Source organism: Heteronotia binoei, chromosome 8, assembly GCF_032191835.1.
Source record: "Heteronotia binoei isolate CCM8104 ecotype False Entrance Well chromosome 8, APGP_CSIRO_Hbin_v1, whole genome shotgun sequence".
NCBI lineage: Eukaryota > Metazoa > Chordata > Lepidosauria > Squamata > Gekkonidae > Heteronotia > Heteronotia binoei.
In genome coordinates this window covers 120153327-120180844 of record NC_083230.1, presented here as the reverse complement: position 1 = coordinate 120180844, position 27518 = coordinate 120153327, and the positions used below count along the sequence as shown (strand labels likewise).

The 27518-nt window shown below is 47.7% G+C and overlaps 1 protein-coding gene across 1 annotated transcript; it reads right to left on the bottom strand.

Moving 5' to 3' along the window:
- On the bottom strand, positions 1 to 27518 carry LOC132575930 (isoaspartyl peptidase/L-asparaginase-like). Its single transcript, XM_060244618.1, is given in 7 exon segments — positions 1 to 2798; positions 5331 to 5441; positions 15740 to 15858; positions 21718 to 21824; positions 21826 to 21873; positions 25338 to 25480; positions 27322 to 27518. Coding segments are annotated over 7 exon segments (945 nt in total). The 5' UTR covers positions 27509 to 27518; the 3' UTR covers positions 1 to 2568.

Sequence of the window (27518 nt, the reverse complement as noted above, 5' to 3'; positions counted from 1 at the left end):
TTCTTTAAATGTATTTATTTATTTTTATTTACTTACTTTGAACTTAAATCCTGCCCTCTCCGCGAATGGACTCAGGGCGGCTAACAGCAGCCAAGGATGTACATATTAAATCGATTTTAAAAATATAACGTTAAAAAGTATAAAATTAGTTTTTATGTTTGTTATATTACAAAGGGTAACAGCTATATCTATATGTTGGTAATGACAAAGCTGGTTTGTTCATTACGTTGTTGTTGTACAGTCGAGTCCGACTCTTTGCGACCCCATGGACCAAGTCACGCCAGGCCCTCCCGTCTTCCACCAGCCTCCGAAGTCTGCTCAAATTCATGTTAGTTACATCAGTAACGCTGTCCAGCCAGCTCCTCTTTTGCTGTCCCCTTCTTCTTTGGCCTTCTGTCTTTCCCAGCATCAGGATCTTCTCTAGTGAGTGCTCCCTTCTCATTTGGTGGCCAAAGTAATTCGTTATACACTTGAGCAATAATGTATACATGAGTATTGTCATAAAACACACTCTGAGTGTGTAAGGCTTTACTTGGGCTATTTCATAGAAAGCATATTATATACCAGCACACCGTTGGTTATTTCTCAGATCAAAGACAAGAAATGGGACCAAAGCAATATCTAAGTGTGACCTATGTTACCGAATTGCATTAATATGAAAACAAGAAACGGAAAAGCTGGAATAAAATACAAATACCCTGCCAATAGACATTTACGTTTGTAATTTTCTATTGCAGGGGTGGCCAACGGTAGCTCTCCAGATGTTTTTTTGCCATGCTGGCTGGGGCTGATGGGAGTTGTAGGCAAAAACATCTGGAGAGCTACCGTTAGCCACGCCTGTCTTCTATTGTACTATTTTTGATCAGTAGATTCCAACATTGCAAATCAGCAAGGCAGACTTCCAGTTTTGCCCCAATCCTCAATGGTATTTAGGACTTGTGCTAGAAGAACCCAAATCAATCTGGATAAAGGCAGGTGTTTGTTTTTCTTCACATATTTCTGTGTTTTGCCACCACATCTAGTACATAATTAAGCCAAGAAGTGTCCTTTGTTGTGCTGTCTTCTGTAAACAATAAAAAGAAAATCCAAAGAAGCATTTCCATGGAACACATTGAAATTCTGTACGGAACTCTAAACCTATTTTTCAAATTAATAACCGGATAAGTTAGAACAGCTGTTTATTTATACACACACAAGACATTGCTTATATAACCTTTGACACTATTGAACAGGCTAAGGGGCAGACTTTAAAATATATTAATAACGTCTATGTTTCTCTAATTAACAGAGCAATCCTAAGCGAGCTTACTCTGAATTCTACTCAGGTCTATTCAATGGGGCTTACTCCCAGTTAAGTGCTGTTCGGATTGCGCTGTAAGAGAACTTGGCATTTATATGCATTCCCTCACCACCTCACATATTCTGCAAGCAAATTGCTCGATATTCTAGTTATATTCTAGGTCTGAGTTCTCCTGTTCTTGAATATTTATCCGACAGTAATCAGTAGGAAGCTGCTATACACCTCTAAGTTTGTTCACATAAAGGAAACAAAAATCTTAAGAGCTTTTTGTGGTGATTAATCAGGTGTTCATCTTGCTATTATCTCCAAAATAGGCAAGGTTGCGTCTCTCATTTCATTCATTACATATGTGGAAATGCAGTCGTGCACACTTCTCCCTTAAAATAAATCAGGACATGCTGTCTAAAGATGTGCCCCTCAAGATGAACACAATTTACAATACAGTAGGTTTGTTAATTTCTATTTTGACCCTCGAGGCCATTAACTACAAGGTTTTCATACTGCTTGTTCACTTGCCGTCCTGTAAAAGCAACGCATGACCGGAACGAAATCGCAAATCAACGGCTACTTTCAATTTGTTCCGCGGCAGGATAGAGATGATAAACTGTAGGAAATCTTTCAGTCAGAACGCAGGTGGGCATCTGAACCATACAACTAGAATTTTTTTAAAAAGTGACATAACACTCAATATGAAAATGTTTTGTTTTCTACTGTGAACACTAGTTTCCCACAACAGTCACGTAAGGCATTGGGCCACAGCCTTTTTGGCACCAGGGGCCGGTTTTGTGGAAGACAGTTTTTCCACAGACCGGTGGGGGTGGGGGTGCTGGTTTTTTTGCTGCCCCAGGCTGCCCCCCAAGCCCACAGCTCATCCCTGTCCCCACCATGGGGGTCTTTAAATAAGGAGTAGGTGAAGGTCTCTGCCTCACTCCACGGCCCGGTTGCCAACAAGCCATGGACTGGTACTGGTCCGCAGCCCAGGGGTTGGTGTCCCCTGATGTAAGGTGAAAAGCTGCCCTCAAGATATTGACCCCGGAGAACAGAGACATATCATTCTGAGGTAAATGTTGCAGCCTCTTTCTATTCTCTTAACTTCCTAGACTCAGTTACGTTTTCTTCTGGATTTTATGTCTTGATCGCAAAAGGTGGCCAGGACTGAATGCATCTGAAGTGGGGGAAGGGGCCACCCTTTCAGGGTGGGAACAAGAGATTCCCAAGGCAGGCGTATGATCTCTATCCAACCGTAGCGCCTCCTTCTTCTCTTTCGCTTAGGATCCCATGGTGCTGAGGGCTTCTTCGGCAGACTGTTCATCGCTCTCGCCAGGATGAATGCCGCAATGCAGTAGGTCGTCTTTGACTGCGGCCCAGGCCATCTCCTTGGTGGAGAACCTCGCGGCCCAGTCTCCTGACCGGCTGAGGACAATAACGCCCCCCAACCCCCCAACTCTTGTTTTCATGTAATCTAAGGCAATGTCAGCAGCAGCTTCTGGTGACTTTCCTAGGAAAAAAAGAATAAGAAGACAGGAGAGATTATATAGTTTTTCAGTCTCAATGACTGTGCTATGGAGCAGATGGTCACAGAACCTACCAGGGGTGGGGCGATCCTGGATGTGGTCCTAAGTAATGCCCAAGACCTGGTGAGAGATGTAAAAGTGATCGTGCCGCTTGGGAACAGTGACCATAACGTTATTGATTTCACCATCTGTATAAATTGGGAGTTGTCCCAAAAGACCAGCACAACCACTTTTAACTTTAAAAGGGGTAAATTCTCTGATATGAAGAGGCATGTGAAGAGGAAACTGAGAGGAAAGGTAAATGCAGTCAAAACCCTTGGGGAAGCTTGGAGGGTATTTAAAACTACAATCCTAGAAGCTAAGATAAAATATATACCACAGGAAAGGCACAAACAGGTATAAGAAAAGGCCTGCATGGTTAACAAACAAAGTTACGGAAGCTGTAAAAGGTAAGAAGGATTCCTTTAAGCGGTGGAAAGCTAGTCCAAGTGAGATTAATAAAAGGGAACACAGGCAGTGGCAAATTAAATGCAAGACTGTGATCAGGCAGGCAAAAAGGGACCATGAGGAGCATAATGCAAAAAACATAAAGACCAACAATAAAAATTTCTTCAAATATATTAGAAGCAGGAAACAAGCCAAGGAGACAGTGGGGCCCTTGGGATAAAAGGATTACTGAAGGAGAATAGGGAAATGGCTGAGAAGCTGAATGCATTTTTTGCCTCTGTCTTCATGGTGGAAGATGAGAAGTGTCTGCCCACTCGAGAACTGCTAATTTTGGAAGGGGTGTTGTAAGACCTGAGTCAGATTGAGGTGACAAGAGAGGAGGTCCTACAACTGATAGATGAATTAAAAACTAATAAGTCACCAGGTCTGGATGGCATACGTGCTTTTGTAAGCCGCCCTGAGCCTGCCTTGGCGGGGAGGGCAGGGTATAAATAAAAATTTATTATTATTATTATATTATCCAAGAGTTCTGAAAGAACTCACAGTTGAACTTGTGGATCTCCTGACAAAAATATGTAATCTTTCATTGAAATCTGCCTCTGTTCCTGAGGACTGGAAGGTAGCAAATGTCACTCCCATCTTTAAAAAGGGTTCCAGAGGAGATCCAGGAAATTGCAGGCCAGTCAGTCTGACTTCAGTACCGGGAGAGTTGGTAGAAAGCATTATCAAGGACAGAATGAGTAGGCACATTGATGAACACAAGTTATTGAGGAAGACTCAGCATGGGTTCTGTAAGGGAAGATCTTGCCTCACTAACCTGTTACAGTTCTTTGAGGGAGTGAACAAACATGTGGACACAGGGGACCCAACAGATGTTGTTTACCTTGACTTCCACTTAGGGTGGCCAATCCCCAGGTGAGGGCAGGGGATCCCCTGGTTTGGAGGCCCTCCCTCTGCTTCAAGGTCATCAGAAAGCGGGGGAGGGGGGAGGGAAATGTCTGCTGAGCGCTCCATTATTCCCTGTGGAGACCCATTCCCACAGGGTATAATGGAGAATTGATCTGTGGGTATCTGGGGCTCTGGGGGGGCCCCTGTTTTTTAGGTGGAGGAACCAAATATGCAGCATAGCATCTGGTGCCTCTCCTCAACCCCCCCCTCCCCAAGTTTCAAAAAGATTGGACCAGTGGGTCCAATTCTATGAGCCCCCAAATAAGGTGCCCCTATCCTTCATTATTCCAAATGGAGGGAAAGCATTTAAAAGGTGCGCGGTCCCTTTAAATGTGATGGTCAGCGCTCCCTTTGGAGTTCAGTCATGTCTGTCACACCCTTGCTCCCGGCTCCACCCCCAAAGTCCCCATATATTTCTTAAGTCGGACCTGGCAACTTAACCTAGTCCCATGAGTCCAAGGGGGTTTTGGCCTTGTTTTTCCCCAAGCGGCAGTGATCTTCGCAGTGATCTGCTTTTGAAACTGAGAGGTGCTTCAAAAGTAGGGTTGCCAAGTCCAATTCAAGAAATATCTAGGGACTTTGGGGGTGGAGCCAGGAGACTTTGGGGGTGGAGCCAGGAGGCACTGGGGTGGGGCCAGGGTGTGACAAGCATAATTGAACTCCAAGGGAGTTCTGGCCATCACATTTAAAGGGATCACAGATCTTTTAAAATGCCTTCCTTCCATTGGAAATCATGAAGGATAGGGGCAACTTCTTTCGGGGCTCATAGAATTGCACCATCTGGTCCAATCTTTGTGAGACTTTGGGGATATTATGAGGAGAGGCACTGGATGCTATACTGAAAATTTGGTGCATCTACTTCAATAAACAGCCCCCCCCCCCAGAGCCTCAATTCTCCATTATTTCCTATGGGAATAAGATTCCATACAGAATAACAGAGTTCCCAGCAGACATTTCCCTCCCCTCCCCCTGCTTTCGGATGACCCCAAAGTGGGGGGAGGGCCTCCAAACCGGGGGATCCCCTGCCCTCACCTGGGGATTGGCAACCCTATTCAAAAGCCATCTGGGATCTAGCATGCATACTTTCTGGAACTTAGGACACCCCGGACATCGACTATTACCTTGTTCCATGTGATAAAGGACAAGCCTGGCTAGAACCACTTTCATAATGCTCTCTCCGTGGCCCGTGGTCGAGGTGGCACCGACATGATTATCTGCATAACCCCCACTTCCTGCGCAAAGAATAAAAACAAAAGGGTGAATTCACCTGCAATGCTTCACTGCGATTGTTAAAGACTATGGGAGCTCCTTTTATTAAAAACTGGAAAATATAGTCCCCCTAAGAAGATAGGAACAGCAGTTGTCTAGACATGCCACAGCTAGTTTGGTGTAGTGATGAAGTGCGTGGACTCTAATCTGGGAGAACCGGGTTTGATTCCCCACTCCTGCGGCACCTGCTGGAATGGCCTTAGTTTAGCCATCGCTCGGGCAGAGTTGTCCTTGAAAGGGCAGCTTCTGGAAGAGCTCTCTCAGCCCCATCTACCTCACAGGATGTCTGTTGGGGGGGAGGAAGATAAAGGAGATTGTGAACAGCTCTGAGACTCTCAGATTCAGAGTGGAGGGTGGGATATAAATCCAATATCTTCTTTCAAAAAGGTAACATTCTCATTATCATATATCTCAAATCAAGAAATGTTGTGTATTGTGTGTTGTACCCTTTATGGCTGTGAGCACATACAAAGTACTAGAGATATAAACTTTATAAAGGACACAGACAAATACAATTAAAGATTTAAAAAAAAAACACCTTAAAATAAAACATGCTTAAAACAGTAGCACTCATTGGTATTAAAGGTGCTTATCACACACACACACACACAAACACATATATATTAAAGGTGCTTTCCTTGTATCTCTCCCATGGGATCCAGGGAACTGGGCAAAAGAAGCTCTGGCTCTTTCCTTCCTTCCCCAGGGGACCAGGAGGGGGAGGAGCCTCAGCCAATAGAAGGGAGAGAGGCTTGGCTCAGTAGCTCTGCTATGCGAATGAGAGAGCCTGGTAAAGCAAGCTATCCTTCCCCCTTCCTCCCAAGGGAGGAGCCTCAGCCAATAGAGAAAACAGAGATTTTGCTCTGTAGCTCCTCTGCAATCGATCAAGCCTTGCAAAGCAAGCTTTGATACAGAAGGAAACAAGAGAGGGAGAAGGAAGCAGACGACAACCAGTTTTTCAGGCGCCCTGATAGGAGCCCTTCAGGGGCCTCATTTGGCCCCCAGGCCACATGTTTGACACCCTTGACTTAGTGTGTTATCCCAGCTCTTGTTTTTCATCTGTAAAGGATTTGCATGTTTTGTAGCAAAATACAAATGTAGTAAACAAACAAAAATAAAAACCAATTGCAAAAGTGGCCGGTGTAGCTTCAGATTAATGAACCTTATTGACTTTGTCGCTTCAGACTGACGTATCGACATCAGTGGGTTTAGGTAAGGGGCAAGAAGACAGAGGCACATTTGCATTTCAGTAACAAGACGGGACTTGGTGGGGGAGAAGGGTCCATTCCTTTCAAGCAGCTGGAATACTGAAAGGCAATTCGTTACCGCTGGAAGAGAGTTAAAAGCCAGACAAGGAGCAGAGATACCCTTAATCAAAAACCTTGCTCAGTCATTAGATTTACATGTTACTGTCCCATGGCGCAGAGTGGTAAAGCTGCGGGGAGGGACGGTGGTTCAGTGGTAGAGCATCTGCTTGGGAAGCAGAAGGTCCCAGGTTCAATCCCTGGCATCTCCAAAAAAGGGTCCAGGCAAATAGGTGTGAAAAACCTTAGCTTGAGACCCTGGAGAGCCGCTGCCAGTCTGAGAAGACAATACTGACTTTGATAGACCAAGGGTCTGATTCAGTATAAGGCAGCTTCATATGTTCATATGTTCAGTTCTGCAGTCCAAGCTCTGCTCATGACCTGAGTTCGATCCCGGCGGAAGCTGGGTTCAGGTAGCCGGCTCAAGGTTGACCCATCCTTCCATCCTTCCGAGGTCGGTCAAATAAGTACCCAGCTTGATGGGGGGGAAGCATAGATGACTCGGAAAAGGCAAGGGCAAACCACCCCGTAAAAAGTCCGCTGTGAAAACATCGTGATGCGACGTCACCCCAGAGTCAGAAACGACTGGTGTTTGCACAGGGGAGGACTTTTACCTTTTTATCAAAGAATTCTTTCTGTGCATACTGCAGGCAGAATTGTGGCTTTCCCTGATGGTGCTCCTAGGCCTAGAGATATCATAGAGTTGCCAACCTCCAGGAGGTTGAGACTGGAATAACTAAATCACCTTAATTTTACTAGTACTACGTTAGGGTTGCCAAGTCGAATTCAAGAAATATCTGGGGACTTTGGGGGGTGGAGCCAGGAGACTTTGGGGGTGGAGCCAGAACCAAGATTGTGACAAGCATCATTGAACTCCAAAGGGAGTTCTGGCCATCACATTTAAAGGGACTGCACACCTTTTAAATCCCTTCTCTCCACTGGAAATGAAGGATAGGGGGATGGTCTTTGGGGGCTCATAAAATTGGACCCCCTAGTCCAATCTTTTTGAGACTTGGTGGGTGTTTTGAGGGGAGGCCTTGGATGCTATGCTGAAAAATTGGTGCCTCTACCTCAAAAAATGAGTCCCCAGCTTGCTGGGGACAAAGTGTAGATGACCGGGGAAGACAATAGCAAACCACCCCGTAAAAAGGTCTGCTGTGAAAACGTCGTGATGCGACGTCACCTCAGAGCCAGAAACGACTGGTATTTGCACAGGGGACTGCCTTTCCCTTTTTAAACTGTTATTGGTTTCCTACGCAAATGCTCTCTAGACCAAACGTTCTTTCAGTTATCAAAGATTTCAGGTTTTCACAGCTGGTAATATCATTAGGGTTTGTAGCATCTTTCAGGATCAAGTGCCGTGTTCTACTGGAGAAAGTTTGGTTAATTTCAGTTGGTTAATTTCATTATTTTGCCATTGTACCACTTTATACCACTTTGTACCACTTTATACCACATTGTACCACTTTGTACCACTTTATATTCTTAACCACTGCCCACCGGCTAGATGTAGCTCTGCTCGCTGTACCCCATTTCATTGTCTGATGAAAGCATACAAAAGCTTACATTCTGCATAAAATTTCGCTGGTCCTAAAGGCGCTATTGGACTCCTACTTGTTCGATTAAATTCACTAGGTGACTCAGCTTGATCTACTGCAGGGGTGGCCAACGGTAGCGCTCCAGATTTTTTTTTTTTTTTGCCTACAACTCCCATCAGCCCCAGCCATTGGCCATGCTGGCTGGGGCTGATGGGAGATGTAGGCAAAAAAAAAAATCTGGAGAGCTACCGTTGGCCACCCCTGATCTACTGCATGGGGTTGTACTGAGGGCATACTGGAGGAGGGCAGAGCTCTCCATGCCTTGGAGAAACAGTGAAATAAGACAGTTGGATGCAACCAAGCAGGGCTTTTTTTGTAGCAGGAACTCCTTTGCATATTAGGCCACTCACCCCTTGATGTAGCCAATCCTCCAAGAGTTTCCAGTAGGCCCTGTGCGAAGAGCCCTGCAAGCTCTTGGAGGACTGGGCTATGTGATGGAACCGGCTCGATTCTGCCTTCAGACCCGGTCCCATCAACTCCCTTTTGAGTTGCCAACTCCTGAAGGGAGCTTACCCTCTTCTCACCACTAGGGCACGCTGCCACCATCTGTTCAATTTAGGGGTTCCTGACCAAGAGGAACAGGACTCCCAGTCCCAATCCCCCTTCCTGCCAGTTCTGAGGCCTGGCCTCAAGGTCCTCTGCCAACCCTGTACTTGGTTATGACAGAGACCAAGGTCCTTCTTTGGGAGACCCCTGGAGGATTGGCACCCTTGCCAACTGTGTGCCTTCCCCCTTCCCTGGACTCCCCCTTTTGCAGTAGTGTGGTCTAAGGCGGTTGGGGAACCTATGTGGGACAGAGGGACTACCTTTTTAAACAGACAAAATATTTATTTAAAATTTATATTTTAAATATTTGCAGGCATTTTTAAATACAGGTTGAACAGAAGTAATAAATGAAAGTAGAGATAAACGCTCCTTCTTTCCCTAATATATAACTGGCCCTGACCATACCATCCAGAACCGACTCACCAGTCACCAAGACTCAGATTCCACATGTGGAATTCACTGCCACAGGAGGTGGCGGCGGCTACAAGCAGAGCCAGCGTTAAGAGGGGATTGGATAAAAATATGGAGCAGAGGTCCATCAGTGGCTATTAGCCACAGTGTGTGTATATATATATATATGTGTGTGTGTGTGTGTGTGTGTGTGTGTGTGTATTGGCCACTGTGTGACACAGAGTGCTGGACTGGATGTAGGGTTACCAAGTCCAATTCAAGAAATATCTGAGGACTTTGGGGGGTGGAGCCAGGAGACATTGGGGGCGGAGCCAGGAACAAGGGTGTGACAAGCATAATTGAACTCCAAGGGGGTTCTGGCCATCACATTTAAAGGGACAGCACACCTTTTTAAATGTCTTCCTTCCATAGGAAATAACGAAGGATAAAGGCACCTCCTTTTGGGCCTCATAGAATTGGACCCCCTCGTCCAATCGTTTTGAAACTGGGGGGGGGTACTTTGGGGAGAGGCACTAGATACTATACTGAAAATTTGGTGCCTCTACCTCAAAAAACAGCTCCCCCAGAGCCCCTGAAACCTCCAGATCAATTCCTCATTATACCCTATGAGAATCGATCTCCACATAGGGAATAATGAAGTGCTCAGCAGACATTTCCCTCCCCCCTCCCTGTTTCTGGCGACTCTGAAGCGAGGGATTGGCCTCTCTACTCACAAGATGCTGCCAACTTCTTCAAAGTAACACAGAGACACCATCCGAAGAGGAAGCCTTTCAATCGGAGACTGAAGCCTCCAAAGGCACATGGTCTTCTGGGGGCAGGGCTTCCCCCCACCTCCGCCGGCCAGCTGACTGGGGGCGGGAAGGAGTCTGGTAAAGCGGAAGAACCCCCGCGGGGACCTGGGGATTGGCAAGCCTAACTGGATGGGCCATTGGCCTGATCCAACATGGCTTCTCTTATGTTCTAAATCAAAACTCAACTGACTGTCAGCTTCCCCTGACAACTTTTAACTGCCCGTTTCCCTCCAAAAACCTCTAATATAAAACCCAGTTCCCGCCCAGGAACTGGTTTTCCCTCCTGCAGCCTTCTGGGAGACCAGCCTGACAATACTCTCTCTAGGAAGCCTCCTCAGAAGTGCTGCTTCCAGACAGGAGGGGAGGGGGAAGGAGGAATAGACTAGGCCAAAGCCTTGTCTAGAGTTTTATGGCCTCTTCCTGCCAACTCCCACATAACCATAGCCTAAAATGGCATTTCTCCACAGGCTACATCAGGGATGTGTAGTCTAATATGCAATGGAGTTCCTGCTACAAAAAAAAGCACTACCACCAAGCATTTCTTCTGCATGGTTAGGATGTCACACAGCTGCAGAAACACACGAACAAACTCACTATTTGGCCATCCCATGTAGGGAGGTCAAGTGTCCACATCAGTACTATATCTCCTCGGGGACAAACAAGTCCATAAGTCACCTTAGGAAAGGGATTGTTGGAGTTAACCACACCACCACCGTAACGTTTGGCTTGACCCACAGGCTGGTTAGCAGTGTGGCAGACAGAAAATCTAGAGCTCAATTCAGTCCTGGAGGATACATTCCGTTGAGCTTCATTATCAGTTGCAATTCAGCAGTCTCTCCTTCTCATCTCCTTCTGAAATTATTTTGTAAGAGCACGTGATGTGATGGTATCGCTTTACTCTGCTCCGGTAAGACCTCACCTGGAGTATTGTGTTCAGTTTTGAGCACCACATTTTAAGAAGGATAGAGACAAGCCGGAACAGGTCCAGAGGAGGGCGACAAAGATGGTGAGGGGTCTGGAGACCAAGTCCTGTGAAGAAAGGCTGAAGGAACTGGGCATGTTTAGCCTGGAGAGGAGGCGGCTGAGAGGTGATAGGATCACCATCTTCAAGTACTTGAAGGGCTGTCCTATAGAGGATGGGGTGGAATTGTTTTCTGTGGCCCCGGAAGGTAGGACCAGAATGGGTTGAAATTAAATCAAAAGAGTTTCCGGCTCAACATGAGGAAGAACTTCCTGACTGTTACAGTTTTTCCTCAGTGGAACAGGCTCCCTCGGGAGGTGGTGGGCTCTCCTTCCTTGGAGGTTTTTAGACAGAGACTAGATGGCCAGCTGACAGCAATGAAGAACCTGTGAATTTAGGGGGAGGTGTTTGCGAGTTTCCTGCATTGTGCAGGGGGTTGGACTAGATGACCCTAGAGGTCCCTTCCGACTCTATGATTCAATGCTACTCTTGGGCCAGCAACTGAATGTTGTGGTTTCTAATGTCCATTTTACTCTTTGCTTCCTCCTGGACTGAATCCTCCTGGATGGAATTGAGACCTAGGTTTTCTGTCTCATTACCAATGCTGGTATCTCCACGCCTACTGCCCCTCTGCATATCACACCTAATCCAATCAAGCCTGCTATTGCCATTGGACTTCTGAAATCACCTTTAAAAAGTAGGTATCTCTGGTACCTCACGTTACATTTTATGGCATGCATGGACTGGCCCATCAAAGTGACATGTATGTCAGATCCAGCCGTCATAACAAATGAGTTCGATGTCTTTGTCCTACAATGTTCTTAGATCCATTGAAGAGTCTAATGGAATTTTCAGTGTCTGGTATCGAGGCATATTATGGGTTACTGAAATTAAGCCCACTAAAATCTCTCGAGAGTCCCTTGGACAGCAAGGAAATCAAATCAGTCAGTCCTAAGGGAAATCAACCCTGACTGTTCCCTGGAAGGTCAGATGCTGAAGCTGAAGCTCCAATACTTTGGCCACCCAATGTGAAGGGAGCACTCACTGGAGAAGACTCTTGAGAGTCCCTTGGACTGCAAGAACATCCAGTCAGTCAGTCCTAAGGGGAATCAACCCAGACTGTTCCCTGGAAGGTCAGATGCTGAAGCTGAAGCTCCAATACTTTGGCCACCCAATGAGAAGGGAGCACTCACTGGAGAAGACTCTTGAGAGTCCCTTGGACTGCAAGAAGATCCAATCAGTCAGTCCTAAGGGAAATCAACCCTGACTGTTCCCTGGAAGGTCAGATGCTGAAGCTGAAGCTCCAATACTTTGGCCACCCAATGTGAAGGGAGCACTCACTGGAGAAGACTCTTGAGAGTCCCTTGGACTGCAAGAAGATCCAATCAGTCAGTCCTAAGGGAAATCAACCCTGACTGTTCCCTGGAAGGTCAGATGCTGAAGCTGAAGCTCCAATACTTTGGCCACCCAATGAGAAGGGAGCACTCACTGGAGAAGACTCTTGAGAGTCCCTTGGACTGCAAGAAGATCCAGTCAGTCAGTCCTAAGAGAAAACAACCCTGACTGTTCCCTGGAAGGTCAGATGCTGAAGCTGAAGCTCCAATACTTTGGCCACCCAATGAGAAGGGAGCACTCACTGGAGAAGACTCTTGAGAGTCCCTTGGACTGCAAGAAGATCCAGTCAGTCAGTCCTAAGGGAAATCAACCCTGACTGTTCCCTGGAAGGTCAGATGCTGAAGCTGAAGCTCCAATACTTTGGCCACCCAATGAGAAGGGAGCACTCACTGGAGAAGACTCTTGAGAGTCCCTTGGACTGCAAGAAGATCCAGTCAGTCAGTCCTAAGGGAAATCACCCCAGACTGTTCCCTGGAAGGTCAGATGCTGAAGTAGAAGCTCAAATACTGTGGCCACCAAAGGAGAAGGGAGCACTCGCTGGAGAAGACCCTGATGCTGAGAAAGACAGAAGGCAAAAGAAGAAGGGGACGGCAAAGGAGGAGATGGTTAGACCAGGGGTGTCAAACATGCAAACTGGGGGCTGAATCAGGCCCCCCGGAGGGCTCCTATCTGGCCCCCGAGCAACTGGCTGTCAACTGCTTCCTTCTCCCTATATCTTGCTTCCTTCTGCATAACAGTTTGCTTTGCAAGGATTGCTCAGGAGCTACAAAACAAAACCTCTATTTTCTCCATTGACTGAAGCTCCTTGGGGCGAAAGTGGGGGAGGTGGAGCTTGTTTTTCCAGGCTCTCTCAATCGCACAGCAGAGCTACTGAGTCAAGCCTCTCTTCCTTGTATTGGCTGAGGCTCCTGCCCCTTCCCATCCCCTGAGAAAGAAAGAAAAGAGCCATAGCTTCCTTTGCCCAGTTCCCTGGATCCCATGGGAGAAATACAAAGAAAGCACCTTTAAGACCAGCAAGTGCTAACATTTTAAGTATGGTTTAAGAGCCCCGTGGCACAGAGTGTTAAAGCTGCAGTACTGCAGTCCTAAGCTCTGCTCACAGCCTGAGTTCAATCCCCAGCAGAAGCTGGGTTTTCAGGTAGCCGGCTCCAGGTTGACTCAGCCTTCCATGGTTGGTAAAATGAGTTCCCAGCTTGCTGGGGGGAAAGCGTAGATGACTGGGGAAGGCAATGGCAAACTAGCCTGTAAAAAGTCTGCCGTGAAAACGTTGTGAAAGCAATGTCACCCCCAGAGTCGGAAACGACTGGTGCTTGCACAGGGGACCTTTCCTTTCCTAAGTTTTATTAAAAAATTGTGTCCTTTATAAAGTTTATACCTCTGTTACCTAATCTTAAATAGGTACACACATGGCCTGGCCCAACTTGCAGGGCCCGGCCTAACAAGGTCTCATTTACGTCAGATCCAGCCCTCATAACAAATGAATTCGACACCCCTGGCTTAGACCGTGTTATCAATGCAGTAAACATGAATTTGAGTGAACTTAGGAACACGGTGGAAGATAGAAGGGCCTAGAAGGGTCCGTGGGGTTGCAAAGAGTCAAACTCGACTGAACAACAACAGGTATAACCCTATGTGGCTTTAGATATGTCGAAATATGAAAGGTCTTTCAACTTTTGTGTGGTTCTCAAGGGGATGAACTGCTTTGGGGCCGGATAATTCTTAATTTAGCCTACTGCAAGTATGATATTTTTCAGATGTTTTGTGGAAAGGTCCTTCAGCTTTTGACTTTGGCCAAGGCATTTTGGTGGCCACTTCTGCTTCAGTGTGAACACTGCCACTGTGCAGTTAACCAAAGGCTGGCTTCTTTGGCAGAAGGAGCTAGTGGTGGTGAAGAAACTGCAAACCTTCATGTAGGTCCTTTGGACCGTGGCCCTCAAGGTTTATTAAATGATGCCCTAGGCCGGGGTGGCCAAACTCGCTTAATGTAAGAGCCACATAGAATAAATGTCAGATGTTTGAGAGCTGCAAGTCATGAATGCCAGAGAGAAGGAAGGGAGGGGGGAGGGAGAGGGGGAGGGAGAGAGGGAGGGAGGGAGGGAGGGAGGAAGGAAGGAAGGAAGGAAGGAAGGAAGGAAGGAAGGAAGGAAGGAAGGAAGGAAGGAAGGAAGGAAGGAAGGGAGGGAAGGGAGGGAGGGAAGGATGGAGGGAAGGAGGGAGGGTGGGAAGGGAGGGAGGGAGGAAGGGAGGAGAGGATGGAGGGAGGGAGGGAGAAAGGAAGGAAGGAAGGAGGGGAGGGAAGGAGGGAGGAAGGAAGGAGGGAGGGAGGGAGGGAGGGAGGGAGGGAAGGAAGGAAGGAAGGAGGAAGGAAGGAAGGAAGGAAGGAAGGAAGGAAGGAAGGAAGGAAGGAAGGAAGGAAGGAAGGAAGGAAGGAAGGAAGGAAGGAAGGAAGGAAGAAAAGAAAATAGATGGGGAGTGGGTGGGAGATGTGGAAAGAAAGCAACTTCAACTTTAAATGCATTCTCCAAGCCGTCAGCTGGCATTTTAAAAGACAACTGTCTTCTCCAAGCTGGCCAATGGGGTGGTGGGGGCTTTGAGAGCCACACAATATGTATGGAAGAGCCACATGTGGCTCCCGAGCCACAGTTTGGCCACCCCTGACCTAAGCACATTATATGAGAGGGAAAATAAACTCTGCTTCCATTTCCTGTTTCCCTACCTATGCAGGGGATATGGAATGGTATATTGATCTCCTCAGAAACTACACAAGCTCGGTTCTTGGGATGGGAGACCACCAAGGAAGGCTTTGCAGAGGGGAGGTGGCTCAGTGGTAGACTTAGGAGAGACTCAGTGGTAGACATAGGAGAGGGACGGTGGCTCAGTGATAGAGCATCTGCTTGGTAAGCAGAAGGTCCCAGGTTCAATCCCCGGCATCGTCAACTAAGAAGGGTCCAGGCAAGTAGGTGTGAAAAACCTCAGCTTGAGACCCTGGAGAGCCGCTGCCAGTCTGAGTAGACAATACTTGGTAAGCAGAAGGTCCCAAGAGAGCTGCTGCCAGTCTGAGTAGACAAGACTGACTTTGATGGACCAAGGGTCTGATTCGGTATAAGGCAGCTTCATATGTTCAGAGGAAAGCAATGGCAAACTATCTCTACCTCTCGCTTGCCTTGAAAACCCTAAGGAGTCACCACAACTTGGGTGCCATTTAATGGCACTTGCACTTACACACACACACACATACACAAGCACACACTCTACCTATGCAGGCTGTATCACCAACACGGCCAACCAGCTTATTCGTAAGTCCCCCTGTTGACGTGGCACAAGCGATATTTCCGGCACTGTCGATCGCAATGGCTCCGACGGTTCCCAGGTCTCTGCCAAAAACAGCATATCAGACACTTGGTTCAAGATCAAGAGTTTGTCTGCCAAAAAAGAATACTGTGTTTTTTTCTCACAGGCAGCCTGCTCCAAGTATGAAAAGGCAACAGACATCTTCAGTCTAAAATCTGACCTCTAACGCAGGCACATTTCTAGAAGTCATTAAAAAAGCACATTGAGGTCAGTAATCTTCTGAGCTTGTTGTTAAAAGCAAAGGGACCATTATCATAGAAACGCAGAGTTGGAAGGGACCTCCAGGGTCATCTAGTCCAACCCTCTTGCACAAATCAGGAAATTCACAAATACCTCTCCCCCCACACACACACAGCGACCCCCTGCTCCACACCCACGAGAACTAAGCACTGATACACCCTTTCCTGCCCTCATGCCCAAGTTCACAGAATCAGCATTGCCATCAGATGGCCATCTAGCCTCTGTTTAAAAACCGCCAAGGAAAGAGAACATAAGAATATAAGAGAAGCCATCTTGTATCAGGCCAAAGGCCCATCCAGTCCAACATTCTGTGTCACATAAGAACATAAGAGAAGCCACGTTGGATCAGGCCAATGGCCCATCCAGTCCAACACTCTGTGTCACATAAGAGAAGCCATGTTGGATCAGGCCAATGGCCCATCCAGTCCAACACTCTGTGTCACATAAGAACATAAGAGAAGCCCTGTTGGATCAGGCCAATGGCCCATCCAGTCCAACACTTTGTCACATAAGAACATCAGAGAAGCCATGTTGGATCAGGCCAATGGCCCATCCAGTCCAACACTCTGTGTCACATAAGAACATAAGAGAAGCCCTGTTGGATCAGGCCAATGGCCCCATCCAGTCCAACACTCTTCTTTCTTTCTTTCTTTCTTTCTTTCTTTCTTTCTTTCTTTCTTTCTTTCTTTCTTTCTTTCTTTCTTTCTTTCTTTCTTTCTTTCTTTCTTTCTTTCTTTCTCTCTCTCTCTCGCTCTCTCACACATGCACCCCAACCACCCACCCAGCCTTTTGCTCGACTGCAGCAAATTAGCCTAAATCGGGGGTGGCCAAACTGTGGCTCAGGAACCACATGTGACTCTTTCACACATACTCTGTGGTTGTTGAAGCCCCCACCACCACACTGACCGGCTTGGAGAAGGCATTGCTCTCTTTAAATCACTTCACTAAGCCAAGCCAGCTGGCAGCTTGGAGAATGCATTTAAAGTTGCTTTCTTTCCACCCCTCCCTCCCTCCCTCCCTCCCTCCCTTCCTTCCTTCCTTCCTTCCTTCCTTCCTTCCTTCCTTCCTTCCTTCCTTCCTTCCTTCCTTCCAGCTCTCAAACATCTGATATTTATTCGATGTGGCTCTAATGTTAACCAAATTTGGCCACCTCTGCTACAGGCTCTTGATGAAATAATGGACGTGAAACACAACTTTTCTTAAGCTACCGAATGCACTCAGTGCTATGAGAGCTACAAGGGAAATAACTAAGAGGCTGAACCAATTCCCTGGATGCAAACTCAACTATATTGAGAGCAAGTCGATGTTAAAAAGGGAGGTCAGTCCTGAAGCTGCATCTTGATTTCTGCCACAGACACTCAGCACTGTGAAAGACAACTTTGTACTTTTCATATTTGCAAATTTTTGATAGGTGAAAAAATTTGTATGTGCTTATCAGACTATGTGAATTATATCAAATTTATAGGTGTACAAGACAACTTATTTATAAGAACGTAAGAGAAGCCATGTTGGATCAGGCCAATGGCCCTTCAAGTCCAACACTCCGTGTCACATAACAGAAGCCACGTTGGATCAGGCCAATGGCCCATCCAGTCCAACACTCTGTGTCACATAAGAACATAAGAGAAGCCATGTTGGATCAGGTCAGTGGCCCATCCAGTCCAACACTCTGTGTCACATAAGAACTTAAGAGAAGCCACATTGGATCAGGCCAATGGCCCATCCAGTCCAGCACTCTGTTTCACAGAAGAACATAAGAGAAGCCATGTTGGATCAGGCCAATGGCCCATCCAATCCAACACTCTGTGTCACACAGGGGCCAAAAAAACCCATCAGGAAGTTCACCAGTGGGACCTGGACACTAGAAGCCTTCCCACTGTGCCCCCTCTCAAGCACCAAGAGTACAGAGCATCACTGCCCCAGACAGAGAGGTCCAATGATAAGCTATGGCTAATAGCCACTGATGGACCTCTGCTCCATATGCTTATCCATTCCCCTCTTGAAGCTGTCTATGTTTGTAGCCACCACCTCCTGTGGCAGTGAATTCCATGTGTTAATCCCCCTTTGGGTGAAGAAGGGCTTCCTTTTATCCGTTCTAACCCGACTGCTCAGCAATTTCATTGAATGCATTGGTTTCATTGAATTTATTGCTTACACAGTTGATTTATGATGAAGATTTATTGGTTACACAGTTGATTTAGAGTGTCATGGTATTGTGGGCTCACTGTTTTGTTCTACTCTTGGTCCAAAAGGAAGCAGTCATTAATTATTATGACTGAAGTGATATGAACACACACAGAATCTTCAGTTCTGCCAATTCCCCTGTCTTATTAAGAGCATGAACTCCTTATGATACGTATCGGGCCCAAGAACAGATGCCTTGCAAACTGTAGTACAGAGGCAATTGAAAAGCAACAAACATCATGCTGTTATACCTTGGTTCAGCAGGCTGGATTCTTGTCACATTAGGAGAGGATGACTTACTGGAAAGACATAAAAATATAAGAACATAAGAGAAGCCATGTTGGATCAGGCCAATGGCCCATCCAGTCCAACACTCTGCGTCACATAAGAACAGAAGAGAAGCCATGTTGGATCAGGGCAGTGGCCCCTCCAGTCCAACACTCTGTGTTGCATAAGAACATAAGAAAAGCCATGTTGGATCAGGCCAGTGGCCCATCCAGTCCAACACTTCTGTGTCACAGAAGAACATAAGAGAAGCCATGTTGGATCAGGCCAGTGGCCCCTCCAGTCCAACACTCTGTGTCACATAAGAACATAAGAGAAGCCATGTTGGATCAGGCCAGTGGTTCTCCAGTCCAACACTCTGTGTCACAGAAGAACATAAGAGAAGCCATGTTGGATCAGGCCAGTGGTTCTCCAGTCCAACACTCTGTGTCACAGAAGAACATAAGAGAAGCCATGTTGGATCAGGCCAGTGGTTCTCCAGTCCAACACTCTGTGTCACATAAGAACATAAGAGAAGCCATGTTGGATCAGGCCAGTGGTTCTCCAGTCCAACACTCTGTGTCACAGAAGAACATAAGAGAAGCCATGTTGGATCAGGCCAGTGGTTCTCCAGTCCAACACTCTGTGTCACATAAGAACATAAGAGAAGCCATGTTGGATCAGGCCAGTGGCCCCTCCAGTCCAACACTCTGTGTCACATAAGAACATAAGAGAAGCCATGTTGGATCAGGCCAGTGGTTCTCCAGTCCAACACTCTGTGTCACATAAGAACATAAGAGAAGCCATGTTGGATCAGGCCAGTGGTTCTCCAGTCCAACACTCTGTGTCACATAAGAACATAAGAGAAGCCATGTTGGATCAGGCCAGTGGTTCTCCAGTCCAACACTCTGTGTCACAGAAGAACATAAGAGAAGCCATGTTGGATCAGGCCAGTGGCCCCTCCAGTCCAACACTCTGTGTCACAGAAGAACATAAGAGAAGCCATGTTGGATCAGGCCAGTGGCCCATCCAGTCCAACACTCTGTGTCACAGAAGAACATAAGAGAAGCCATGTTGGATCAGGCCAGTGGCCCCTCCAGTCCAACACTCTGTGTCACATAAGAACATAAGAGAAGCCATGTTGGATCAGGCCAGTGGTTCTCCAGTCCAACACTCTGTGTCACAGAAGAACATAAGAGAAGCCATGTTGGATCAGGCCAGTGGCCCCTCCAGTCCAACACTCTGTGTCACATAAGAACATAAGAGAAGCCATGTTGGATCAGGCCAATGGCCCATCCAGTCCAACACTCTGTGTCACAGAAGAACATAAGAGAAGCCATGTTGGATCAGGCCAGTGGCCCATCCAGTCCAACACTCTGTGTCACAGAAGAACATAAGAGAAGCCATGTTGGATCAGGCCAGTGGCCCCTCCAGTCCAACACTCTGTGTCACATAAGAACATAAGAGAAGCCATGTTGGATCAGGCCAGTGGTTCTCCAGTCCAACACTCTGTGTCACAGAAGAACATAAGAGAAGCCATGTTGGATCAGGCCAGTGGCCCCTCCAGTCCAACACTCTGTGTCACATAAGAACATAAGAGAAGCCATGTTGGATCAGGCCAGTGGCCCATCCAGTCCAACACTCTGTGTCACATAAGAACATAAGAGAAGCCATGTTGGATCAGGCCAATGGCCCATCCAGTCCAACACTCTGTGTCACATAAGAACATAAGAAAAGCCATGTTGGATCAGGCCAGTGGCCCATCCAGTCCAACACCCTGTGTCATACAGTGGCAAAAAAACCCCAAACAGGCGCCAGCAGGAGGTCCATCAGCAGGGCCAGGATGCTAGAAGCCCTCTCATTGAGTCCCCTCCTAAGCACTAAGAATACTGAGCATCACTACCCCAGACAGAGAGTTCCAACGATACGCTGTGCTAATAGCCACTGATGGACCTCCTGTGGCAGCGAATTCCATGTGTTAATCACCCTTTGGGTGAAGAAGGACTTCCTTTTATCATTTCTAACCTGACTGCTCAGCAATTTCACTGAATGCCCACGAGTTCTTGTATTGTGAGAAAGGGAGAAAAATACTTCTTTCTCCACCTTCTGTATCCCATACATAATCTTGTAAACAATAGTGCTAGGAAAAGTTGAACAAAAAGAGTAGAAGATGATGATATTGGATTTATATCCCACCCTCCACTCTAAATCTCAGAGTCTCAAAGCGGCTCACAATCTCCTTTACCTCCCTCCCCCACAACAAATGCCCTGTGAGGTGGGTGGGGCTGAGAGAGCTCTCTCAGAAGCTGCCCTTTCAAGGACAACCTCTGCCAGAGCTATGGCGGACCCAAGGCCATGCTAGCAGGTGCAAGTGGAGGAGTGGGGAATCAAACCTGGTTCTCCCAGATAAGAATCCACACACTTAAGCATTACACCAAACTGGCTCTCCAGTTAGATCCTCCATTAGATGGATTAACTTAATAAAGGAAGTCAACGGCCCTTGGTTTGCAAGAGCTGAGAGGAAGGTAGGTAACTGTAGGACATTTGGGAGGTCATTAAAACTCATAAGTCAGAAAGGACCAGAAGGCCCGTGACACACACTTTTTACTCCAGTAAATGCAGTATTGTTTCCAAGTGTGGAATTCTAGCAGGAGCTCCTTTGGATATTAGGCCACACCCCCGATGTAGCCAGTCCTCCTGGAGCTTACAGCAGGGCCCCTGTACGAAGAGCCCTGTAAGGAATTCTAGCAGGACCTCCTTTGCTTATTAGGCCACACCCCCGATGTAGCCAGTCCTCCTGGAGCTTACAGCAGGCCCTGTACGAAGAGCCCTGTAAGGAATTCTAGCAGGACCTCCTTTGCTTATTAGGCCACACCCCCGATGTAGCCAGTCCTCCTGGAGCTTACAGCAGGCCCTGTACGAAAAGCCCTGTAAGGAATTCTAGCAGGACCTCCTTTGCCTATTAGGCCACACACCCCTGATGTAGCCAATCCTTCAAGAGCTTACAAGGCTCTTTTGTGCAAGCTCTTGAAGGATTGGCTACATCAGGGGGGTGCGGCCTAATAGGCAAAGGAGCTCCTGCTAGAACTCCACTCCTAATTGTTTCCATAATGTAGTTGCCATACCTCCGTATGGTTTAATTTGATTTGTTCAAACGGCCAGGGATTCAGCAAGGCACCAAAACCGATACTTGCTTTTGGAATTCTTGAGGGTTCGAATCGGCCTCAAGGTTTTCCCTCCACCTAGTCAGGGACCTTTCGGTGATGAGTTTCTCTCCTGGAACCTCAGGAAATCCCACGGCCCCTGGCGAAGGCGAGAGCTCCCTGGTCAGTCAGCAGCATGTGATCGGTCTGAAGGAGAGAAAGCAGATCCTCAGTCAAAGAGCTCACCAAACCTGACTTTTCAACAAAAAGAAGAAGAAGAAGACGACATTGGATTTATATCCAGCCCTCCGCTCCAGATCTCACAGTCTCACTGTGAGTTGGGTGGGGCTGAGAGAGTTCTCCCAGATGCTGCCCTTTCAAGGACAGCTCTGCCAGAGCTATGGCTGACCCAAAGGCCATTCCAGCAGCTGCAAGTGGAGGAGTGGGGGAATCCAACCCGGTTCTCCCAGATAAGAGAGCTCTGGCTGACCCAAGGCCATTCCAGCCCCTGCAAGTGGAGGAGGGGGGAATCAAACCCGGTTCTCCCAGATAAGAGTCTGCACTCTTAGCCACTACACCAAAGTGGCCGGTGCAACTGTCTTTTCCATAAGAAGTGCAAGGTCTTTACCGCCCAGGCTGGCTTAGATGGCCCAAGCTAGCCTCATCTTGTCAGATCTTGGAAGCTGCACAGAGTCAGCCCTGGTTGAAGAAGAAGAGAAGATGATATTGGATTTATATCCCGCTCTACACTCTGAATCTCAGAGTGGTCACAATCTACTTTACCTTCCTCCCCCACAACAGACACCCTGTGAGGTGGGTGGGGCTGAGAGGGCTCTCACAGCAGCTGCCCTTTCAAGGACAACTCCTACAAAACCTATGGCTGACCCAAGGCCATTCCAGCAGCTGCAAGCGGAGTAGTGGGAAATCAAACCTGGTTCTCCCAGATAAGAGTCCGCACACTTAACCACTACACCAATCTGGCTCTCCAGCATTAAGTGTGTTGATCTTCAGATCACCAGAGTCGTAAGGCAAAAAACCCCAGTGATATTCATCTACACCGGGGTGGCCAAACGTACACAAAGAATAAATGTCGGATGTTTGAGAGCCACAAGGAAGGAAGGAAGGAAGGAAGGAAGGGAGGGAGGGAGGGAGGGAGGGAGGAAGGAAGGAAGGAAGGAAGGAAGGAAGGAAGGAAGGAAGGAAGGAAGGAAGGAAGGAAGGAAGGAAGGAGGGAGGGAGGGAGGGAGGGAGGGAGGGAAGGAGGGAGGGAGGGAGGGAGGGAGGGAGGGAGGGAAGGAAGGAAGGAAGGAAGGAAGGAAGGAAGGAAGGAAGGAAGGAAGGAAGGAAGGAAGGAAGGAGGGAGGGAGGGAGGGAGGGAGGGAGGGAGGGAAGGAGGGAGGGAGGGAGGGAGGGAGGGAGGGAGGAAGGAAGGAAGGAAGGAAGGAAGGAAGGAAGGAAGGAAGGAAGGAAGGAAGGAAGGAAGGAAGGAAGGAAGGAAGGAAGGAAGGAAGGAAGGAAGGAAGGAAGATGAATAGAAGGGGAAGGGAGAGGCAGAAAGAAAGCAACGTTAATTTTAAATGCATTCTCCAAGCTGCCAGTTGGCTTGGCAAAGTGATTTAAAGAGACAAATGCCTTCTCCAACTGCAGATTTATACCCCGCCCTTCTCTCTGAATCAGAGACTCAGAGAGGCTCACAATCTCCTTTACCTTCTTCCCCCACAACAGACACCCTGTGAGGTGGGTGGGGCTGGAGAGGGCTCTCACAGCAGCTGCCCTTTCAAGGACAACTCTGCCAGAGCTATGGCTGACCCAAGGCCATTCCAGCAACTGCAAGGGGAGGAGTGGGGAACCAAGTGAGTTGTTCAAGCAGGCCTTCGATGCTTGACGAAGAGACGGCTGCCACCGGACATCACACAGAATGCCGGTGATCACTGCTTGGAATTTTTTAATGCCGCCTATAATGTATGGATTCAGCACTATATAATGGTTTTAAAAAATGTAATATGTTTTTAAACTGGAAAATGTAAATGTAAATTATGGTTTTATATATTTTATTGGTTTAACTGTGTAGATATGATACTGTGAGCCGCCCTGAGTCTGCTTGCGGAGAGGGCGGGATATAAGTCAAATGTAATAATAAATAATAAATAGTAAATAAATAAACCCAGTTCTCCCAGATAAGAGTCTGCGCACTTAACCACTACACCAAATTGGCGCAGGCATGTCACTAATCTCCCCCCCCCTTTTAAAAATAAATAATAACAGGGTTTTATCTGTAGAAAAAGCCCAACAGGGACTCATTTGCATATTAGGCCACACCCCCTGATGCCAAGGCAGCCGGAACTGTGTCCCTGTGCGTTCCTGCTCAAAAAATACCCTGATAAAATTCCTAATGAGAAAGGCAATTTGAAATTTGCAGTTGTGGCGGACAAGTATCAGCAGGTGGGGAGCGAGGGCTTAAATGCTAAGGTTGCCAGCCCCCAGGTGCTGCCTGGAGATCGCCTGCTTTTACAGCTCCCCTGGAGAAAATGGCTGCTTTGAAGGGTGCACTTTAGGGCAGTGGTCCCCAACCTTTTTGGCACCAGGGACCAGTTTTGTGGAAGACATTTTTTTCCACGGACCAGGGGTGGGGATAGTTTTGGGATGATACAATTGTGCACTTTATTTTGGCGCGGTGGTTAAGTAGGCAAACTTTTATCTGGGAGAATGGGGTTTGATTCCCCACTCCTCCACTTGCAGCTGCTGGAACGGCCTTGGGTGAGCCATAGCTCTCATGGGAGTTGTCCTTGAAAGGGCAGCTTCTGTCAGAGCTCTCTCAGCCCCAACCCCCTCACAGGGTGTCTGTTGTGGGGGGAGGAAGGTAAAGGAGATTGTGAGCCACTCTGAATTTCAGAGTGGAGGGCAGGATATAAATCCAATGTTGTCTTCTTCTTACTATTATTACTACATTTTAATATATAATAAAATAATTATACAACTCACGGCCCGGTTGCTAACAGGTCACGGACCGGGACGGTCCTTGGCCCGGGGGTTGGGGACCCCTGCTCTAGGGCATTGCAGCAAGCTGAGGAGGAAAATAAAGAAGATTGTGAGCTGCTCTGAGATTCAGAGTGAAGGGCGGGATATAAATCCAATACCTTCTTCTTCTAAACAGCAGGTAAGCCCATCAGAGAGAAAGACCAGCCATTGGACTGAAAAAGAAGAAGACCGTAGATTTATATACCCCGCCCTTCTCTCTGAATCAGAGTCTCAGAGCGGCTCACAATCTCCTTTATCTTCTCCCCCACAACAGACATCCTGTGAGGTGGGTGGGGCTGAGAGGGCTCTCACAGCAGCTGCCCTTTCAAGGACAACCTCTGCCAGAGCTACAGCTGACCCAAGGCCATTCCAGCAGCTGCAAGGGGAGGAGTGGGGAATCAAACTTGGTTTTTCCAGATAAGAGTCTGCATACTTAACCACTACACCAAACTGGCTGGGGTGTTGGTTTGATGTTTATACGGAAGCAGTGACAAAAATGGGATCTCCCCCAAAAGAAATGGTACAGTTCATTTTATCCTTATTTTGTGAAATGAGTAGACCAAGCCAGAGACACAGGTAGTGAAACGCCAAAGCACAGAAGACGAATAGCCTTTCTCTCCCCCCCACCACAGGAACCTGCGCATTCAGCATACCTTTTCCATGACGAGCCGAGCAAGCTTTATTGGATTAGCTACACGTTTCACTGCGGATACTGCCCCCGAGGCTAGATTTTTCCCATCCATTATAATGGCATCCATTTCCACCTCGCCCTTCTCGTTTAACACGGAGCCACAACCTAAGAATCGAACATAAACAGGACACTAATATCCGCCCACATGAAATCCCCCTTACATCATCTGAGCCCTCTAGAGTTCAATAGTCTCTGTTCTGACTATAGAAGAAGAAGATATTGGATTTATATCCCTTCCTCCACTCTAAATTTCAGAGTCTCAGAGCAGCTCACAATCTCCTTTATCTTCCTCCCCCACAACGGACACCCTGTGAGGTGGGTGAGGCTGAGAGAGCTCTGACAGAAGCTGCCCTTTCAAGGACAACTCTGTCCTTTACCTCCCTCCCTCACAACAAACACCCTGTGAGGTGAGTGGGGTTGAGAGAGCTCTGATAGAAGCTGCCCTTTCAAGGACAACTCCTGCGAGAGCTATGGCTAACCCAAGGCCATTCCAGCAGGTCATCTAGTCCAACCCCCTCCAGGGCCATCTAGTCCAACCCCCTGCACAATGCAGGAAACCCACAAATACCTTCCCCTAAATTCACAGGATCCTTATTGCTGTCAGATGGCCATCTAGCCTCTGTTTAAAAACCTCCAAGGAAGAAGAGCCCACCACCTCCCAAGGAAACCTGTTCCACTGAGGAAAAGCTCTAACGGTCAGGAAGTTCTTCCTAATGTTGAGCCGGAAACACTTGATTAGGGTTGCCAAGTCCAATTCAAGAAATATCTGGGGACTTTGGGGGTGGAGCCAGGAGATTGGGGCGGAGCCAGGAACAAGGGTGTGACAAGCATAATTGAACTCCAAGGGAGTTCTGGCCATCACATTTAAAGGAACAGCACACCTTTTTAAATGTCTTCTTTCCATAGGAAATAATGAAGGATAAGGGCACCACCTTCTTTTGGGGCTCATAGAATTGGACCCTCTGCTCCAATCGTTTTGAAACTTGGGGGGTACTTTGGGGAGAGGCACTAGATACTATATTGAAAATTTGGTGCCTCTACCTCAAAAAACAGCTCCCCCAGAGCCCTCGAAACCTCCAGATCAATTCCCCATTATACCCTATGAGAATCGATTTCCACATAGGGAATAACCCCTCCCCACCCCCTCCCCACCCCGTTTCTGGCAAATCTGATGCAGGGGACTGGCCTCTCTACTCACGAGTGGCTGCCAGTTTCTTCACAGCAACACAGACACACCATCCCAAGTTGAAGCCTTTCAATCAAGCCTCCGGAGGTGCAAAGGCACATGGTCCTTTGGGGGCGGGGCTCCCCCCACCAGCCAGCTGACTGGGGGCGGGAAGCAGCCTGGGAAAACGGAAGAACTCTGGCTGCTGCAATCGGGGCTGGGTGGGAAGGGTCGCCATTCCCCTCCCCACCCCGCTTTCCGGTTTTTTAGCGAGCAGGGGGAGGAGGCTCCAAATAGGCGGTCCCCTGGCCAGGCGGGGGATTTGGAAAGCCTACTTTTGATTTAATTTCAATCCATTGGTTCTGGCCCTACCTTCTGGGGCCACAGAAAATAATTCCACACCATCGTCTACACGACAGCCCTTCAAATACTTGAAGATGGTGATCCTATCACCTCTCAGCCGCCTCCTCTCCAGGCTAAACATGCCCAGCTCCTTCAACCTTTCCTCATAGGACTTGGTCTCCAGACCCCTCACCATCTTCATCGCCCTCCTCTGGACCCGTTCCAGCTTGTCTAGAGCCTTCTGAAAATGTGGTGCCGAAAACTGAACACAGGACTCCAGGTGAGGTCTTACCAGAGCAGAGTGAAGCGATATCATCGCTGAGCTCGGTACAGGACAGAGGACCAGGGCCAAAACAACAAAAATGGCTTCTCTTCCTCTAAATATAAACGGTGCGATTGCAATATCACTCTCCTGAAATGGAAAACACATAGCAATTACCTGCATTAAAATGAGGATCATTTTCCATTATGGCTACGGCTTCTTCAACGGCATCTAATGCGCTCCCTCCCCGTTTGAGGACGCTGTAACCTCTCAGGGCCGCTTTCCTTACACCGGAACGGCTTCCGTCTTCCCGTTCTTTAAAGATGCGACCGGCTCCTCCGTGAACGACGATAACCGGCTTCATGTTGCCAGAG